This window comes from Coregonus clupeaformis, unplaced genomic scaffold, assembly GCF_020615455.1.
Source record: "Coregonus clupeaformis isolate EN_2021a unplaced genomic scaffold, ASM2061545v1 scaf1766, whole genome shotgun sequence".
Taxonomy (NCBI): Eukaryota; Metazoa; Chordata; class Actinopteri; order Salmoniformes; family Salmonidae; genus Coregonus; species Coregonus clupeaformis.
Window position 1 is genome coordinate 51,501 of NW_025535220.1, and position 6,000 is coordinate 57,500.

The following is a 6,000-nucleotide window of genomic DNA, read 5'->3' on the forward strand; positions in this document are numbered from 1 at the left end:
TTTAACCACACAGCTACCCTGACCTCTAACCTTTAACCTCTGACCTAAAACATTGTGAAAAGGAGTAGGGGTTCTACCTGATCTTGTCCATTTAAGAAAGCCTCGTTTTCCTTTCTGGTTTGTTTCTAAACGGTGTGGCCTTTCTGAACACAACCCAGCGGAGAATCACCATGGAACAGGTTTATTACTCCAAGAATAGGCTGGGTCCGGGAAACAGGCTTCACTGACCAGTAACCCCTAACCTCTGACCTCTCACCTGTAACTGGTCTGTAGACGTCATCATAGAGAACATGCACTGAGCCCTAACCTCTAACCTCTGACCTCTCACCTGTAACTGGTCTGTAGACGTCATCATAGCGAACATACACTGGGCGGTGCTGAGGCCGTGGCTCCAGTTGTGATAGGGCACGTTGCTACGGTAACCACGCCTTACGCTCAGAACCCACTGACAGAGACACTGGAGGGGGAGGAAAGAAGGGGGAGATGGAGAGAGGGGGAGAGAATGGTAAAGTGATGAAGGTAAAAGGACACCAATAGGAGATGGTAAAGTGATGAAGGTAAAAGGACGCCAATAGGAGATGGTAAAGTGATGAAGGTAAAAGGACGCCAATAGGATATGGTAAAGTGATGAAGGTAAAAGGACGGCAATAGGAGATGGTAAAGTGATGAAGGTAAAAGGGCGCCCACAGGAGATGGTAAAGTGATGAAGGTAAAAGGACGGCAATAGGAGATGGTAAAGTGATGAAGGTAAAAGGACGCTAATAGGAGATGGTAAAGTGATGAAGGTAAAAGGACGCCAATAGGAGATGGTAAAGTGATGAAGGTAAAAGGACGGCAATAGGAGATGGTAAAGTGATGAAGGTAAAAGGACGCCAACAGGAGATGGTAAAGTGATGAAGGTAAAGGGACGCCAATAGGAGATGGTAAAGTGATGAAGGTAAAAGGACACCAATAGGAGATGGTAAAGTGATGAAGGTAAAAGGACGCCCATAGGAGATGGTAAAGTGATGAAGGAGAAAGGACGCCAATAGGAGATGGTAAAGTGATGAAGGTAAAAGGACGGCAATAGGAGATGGTAAAGTGATGAAGGTAAAAGGACGCCAATGGGAGATGGTAAAGTGATGAAGTTAAAGGACGCCAATAGGAGATGGTAAAGTGATGAAGGTAAAAGGGCGCCAATAGGAGATGGTAAAGTGATGAAGGTAAAAAGGGCGCCAATAGGAGATGGTAAAATGATGAAGGTAAAAAGGGCGCCAATAGGAGATGGTAAAGTGATGAAGGTAAAAGGACGCCAATAGGAGATGGTAAAGTGATGAAGGTAAAAAGGGCGCCAATAGGAGATGGTAAAGTGATGAAGGTAAAAGGACACCAATAGGAGATGGTAAAGTGATGAAGGTAAAAGGACGCCAATAGGAGATGGTAAAGTGATGAAGGAGAAAGGACGCCAATAGGAGATGGTAAAGTGATGAAGGTAAAAGGGACGCCAATAGGAGATGGTAAAGTGATGAAGGTAAAAGGACGGCAATAGGAGATGGTAAAGTGATGAAGGTAAAAGGAGCGCCAATAGGAGATGGTAAAGTGATGAAGGTAAAAGGACGGCAATAGGAGATGGTAAAGTGATGAAGGTAAAGGACACCAATAGGAGATGGTAAAGTGATGAAGGTAAAAGGACACCAATAGGAGATGGTAAAGTGATGAAGGTAAAAGGACGCCAATAGGAGATGGTAAAGTGATGAAGGTAAAAGGGCGCCAATAGGAGATGGTAAAGTGATGAAGGTAAAAGGGCGCCAATAGGAGATGGTAAAGTGATGAAGGTAAAAAGGACGCCAATAGGAGATGGTAAAGTGATGAAGGTAAAAGGACGCCAATAGGAGATGGTAAAGTGATGAAGGTAAAAGGACGCCAATAGGAGATGGTAAAGTGATGAAGGTAAAAGGACGCCAATAGGAGATGGTAAAGTGATGAAGGTAGAAAGTACGGCAATAGGAGATGGTCAAGTGATGAAGGTAAAAGGACACCAATAGGAGATGGTAAAGTGATGAAGGTAAAAAGTACGGCAATAGGAGATGGTAAAGTGATGAAGGTAAAAGGACGCCAATAGGAGATGGTAAAGTGATGAAGGTAAAAGGACGCCAATAGGAGATGGTAAAGTGATGAAGGTAAAAGGACGCCAATAGGAGATGGTAAAGTGATGAAGGTAAAAGGACGCCAATAGGAGATGGTAAAGTGATGAAGGTAAAAGGACGCCAATAGGAGATGGTAAAGTGATGAAGGTAAAGGACGCTAATAGGAGATGGTAAAGTGATGAAGGTAAAAGGACGCCAATAGGAGATGGTAAAGTGATGAAGGTAAAGGGCGCTAATAGGAGATGGTAAAGTGATGAAGGTAAAAGGACGCCAATAGGAGATGGTAAAGTGATGAAGGTAAAAGGACGCCAATAGGAGATGGTAAAGTGATGAAGGTAAAAGGGACGGCAATAGGAGATGGTAAAGTGATGAAGGTAAAAGGGCGCCAATAGGAGATGGTAAAGTGATGAAGGTAAAAGGACACCAATAGGAGATGGTAAAGTGATGAAAATAAAGGACGCAATAGGAGATGGTAAAGTGATGAAGGTAAAAGGACGCTAATAGGAGATGGTAAAGTGATGAAGGTAAAAGGACGCCAATAGGAGATGGTAAAGTGATGAAGGTAAAAGGACGCCAATAGGAGATGGTAAAGTGATGAAGGTAAAAGGACGCCAATAGGAGATGGTAAAGTGATGAAGGTAAAAGGACGGCAATAGGAGATGGTAAAGTGATGAAAATAAAAAGGACGCCAATAGGAGATGGTAAAGTGATGAAGGTAAAAGGGCGCTAATAGGAGATGGTAAAGTGATGAAGGTAAAAAGGGCGTCAATAGGAGATGGTAAAGTGATGAAGGTAAAAGGACGCCAATAGGAGATGGTAAAGTGATGAAGGTAAAAGGACGCCAATAGGAGATGGTAAAGTGATGAAGGTAAAAGGGCGCCAATAGGAGATGGTAAAGTGATGAAGGTAAAAGGACACCAATAGGAGATGGTAAAGTGATGAAGGTAAAAGGACGCCAATAGGAGATGGTAAAGTGATGAAGGTAAAAGGACGCCAATAGGAGATGGTAAAGTGATGAAGGTAAAAGGACGCCAATAGGAGATGGTAAAGTGATGAAGGTAAAAGGACGCCAATAGGAGATGGTAAAGTGATGAAGGTAAAAGGACGCCAATAGGAGATGGTAAAGTGATGAAGGTAAAAGGACGCCAATAGGAGATGGTAAAGTGATGATGGTAAAAGGACGCCAATAGGAGATGGTAAAGTGATGAAGGTAAAAGGGACGCCAATAGGAGATGGTAAAGTGATGAAGGTAAAAGGACGCCAATAGGAGATGGTAAAGTGATGAAGGTAAAAGGACGCCAATAGGAGATGGTAAAGTGATGAAGGTAAATGTACGGCAATAGGAGATGGTCAAGTGATGAAGGTAAAAGGACACCAATAGGAGATGGTAAAGTGATGAAGGTAAAAGTACGGCAATAGGAGATGGTAAAGTGATGAAGGTAAAAGGACACCAATAGGAGATGGTAAAGTGATGAAGGTAAAAGGACGCCAATAGGAGATGGTAAAGTGATGAAGGTAAAAGGGCGCCAATAGGAGATGGTAAAGTGATGAAGGTAAAAAGGACACCAATAGGAGATGGTAAAGTGATGAAGGTAAAAAGGACACCAATAGGAGATGGTAAAGTGATGAAGGTAAAGGGACGCCAATAGGAGATGGTAAAGTGATGAAGGTAAAAGGACGCCAATAGGAGATGGTAAAGTGATGAAGGTAAAAGGACGCCAATAGGAGATGGTAAAGTGATGAAGGTAAGAAGGACGCCAATAGGAGATGGTAAAGTGATGAAGGTAAAAGGACGCTAATAGGAGATGGTAAAGTGATGAAGGTAAAAGGACGCCAATAGGAGATGGTAAAGTGATGAAGGTAAAAGGACGGCAATAGGAGATGGTAAAGTGATGAAGGTAAAAGGACGGCAATAGGAGATGGTAAAGTGATGAAGGTAAAAGGACGCCAATAGGAGATGGTAAAGTGATGAAGAAGAACAGAGTCATACTCACAGGACCAAAGATACACATTTAATAACTGTGTGAGTGTGTGTGTGTGTGTGTGTGTGTGTGTTACCTTGTAGTCGATGTTGAAGTCCTGTACTAGGTTGAGATCCAGGAACATTCTGACTGTGGCCTGAGCCGTGGATTCCTCTGATAGGCCGAAATCAGAGAAGCTGAAGTCCAGGATGCGCAGTGATTGGGCAGAGGGGATATCAGCTTCCTGGTTAGGGTGAGAGAGGAGAGAGGAGGGATTCAAACACACGTACTGTATACACACACAATCTCACACACACACACACACACACACACACACACACACACACACACACACACACACACACACACAGACAGACACAGACACACACAGACAGAAAGAGAGACAGTAGTCAGGTATGTGCAGGTATCTGTTAAGAGGTAGTGGGGTGAGGAGTTCAGGGGGGTCAAGGCAGTGGGATGTTGACCTCTGACCTCTAAATGATGGTGGTTAATTTAACTGGTCTAATCTGGTAGGGAGGGAATGTGCATCTATGCGGGGGGGAGGAGAGAGGGAAGGAGGGAGAGGGGTGGAGGGAGAGAGAGGGATGGAGGGAGGAGGAGGGGTGGATAGGGGAGGGGGAGGGAGAGAGGGATGGGAGGGAGAGAGAGGAGGGAGGAGAGAGAGGGATGGAGGGAGAGGGGAGAGGGGATTGGCAGGAAAGGGAAAGATGGATAGGTAGGGAGGAAGGAGGAGGGGAGAGGGAGAGGGAGGGAGAGAGGGATTGGGAGAGGGAGAGAGGGAGGGAGAGAGGGGAGGGAGAGAGGGATGAGGGAGAGGGGGGGGGGAGAGAGGGATTGGCAGAGAAAGGGAAAGAGGGAGAGAGGGGAGGAGATAGATGGAGAGAGGTGGAGAGGAGAGGGGTGTAGGGAGGAATGGGTGTGGTATAGGGAGGGAAGGAGGGGGAGGGAAGGGGGAATGGGAGGGTATAGGGAGGGAAGGAGGGAGAGAGGGATGGGGAGGGGAGGGGGTGTAGGGAGGATGGAGAGGGTATAGGGAGGGAGGAGGGAGAGAGAAGGAGGGAGAGGGAGAGGGGTGTAGGGAGGAATGGGTGGGTATAGGGAGGGAAGGAGGGGGAGAGAAGGAGGGAGAGGGAGAGGGGTGTAGGGGGAATGGGTGGTATAGGGAGGGAAGGAGGAGAGAGAAGGAGGGAGAGGGAGAGGGGGTGTAAGGGAGGAATGGGTGGGTATAGGGAGGGAAGGAGGGAGAGAGAAGGAGGGAGAGGGAGAGGGGTAGGGAGGAATGGGAGGGTATAGGGAGGGAAGGAGGGAGAGAGGTGGGAGGGAGAGGGGTGTAGGGAGGAATGGGTGGGTATAGGGAGGGAAGGAGGGGGAGAGAGGGATGGGGAGAGGGAGGAGGTGTAGGGAGGAATGGGTGGGTATAGGGAGGAAGGAGGGAGAGAAGGAGGGGAGAGGGAGAGGGGTAGGAGGGAGAATGGGTGGGTATAGGGAGGGAAGGAGGGGAGAGAAGGAGGGAGAGGGAGAGGGGTGTAGGGAGGAATGGGAGGGTATAGGGAGGGAAGGAGGGAGAGAGGGAGAGAGGGAGAGTGGGTGTAGGGAGGAATGGGTGGGTATAGGGAGGGAAGGAGGAAGGGTAGTGTTTCCCCTATATTCATTTAGCAGCAGCTTTTTTAAATGTTGTATTTTTTAACTGAGACACGCTTCTAAGATCAGAGTGACACATCTTCCTCAGATTCTCATCAGATCGTCAGAGAAACCTCCAAAGGAACTAGCTAGCTAGTAATCCTGGAAGTGTAGCCAACCTTAGTAATAAATGTATGTAATAATTGTTAGCTAAGATACAGTAACGTTACGCTAGCTAAATCATTTTTGGGGGTTAATATAGAATTGGCTGG

The 6,000-nt window shown here is 46.6% G+C and overlaps 1 protein-coding gene across 1 annotated transcript in view; it reads right to left on the minus strand.

Moving 5' to 3' along the window:
• LOC121562814 (cGMP-specific 3',5'-cyclic phosphodiesterase-like) overlaps positions 1 to 6,000 on the minus strand; it is a 78,883-nt gene that overhangs the window by 23,842 nt on the left and 49,041 nt on the right. Inside the window, exons 11-12 of the mRNA XM_045218744.1 lie at positions 4,185 to 4,331; positions 329 to 457 (exon numbers count right to left, since the gene is read on the minus strand). Coding sequence (XP_045074679.1) covers positions 329 to 457; positions 4,185 to 4,331 — 276 coding nt within the window. The remainder of the gene's footprint in view (positions 1 to 328; positions 458 to 4,184; positions 4,332 to 6,000) is intronic.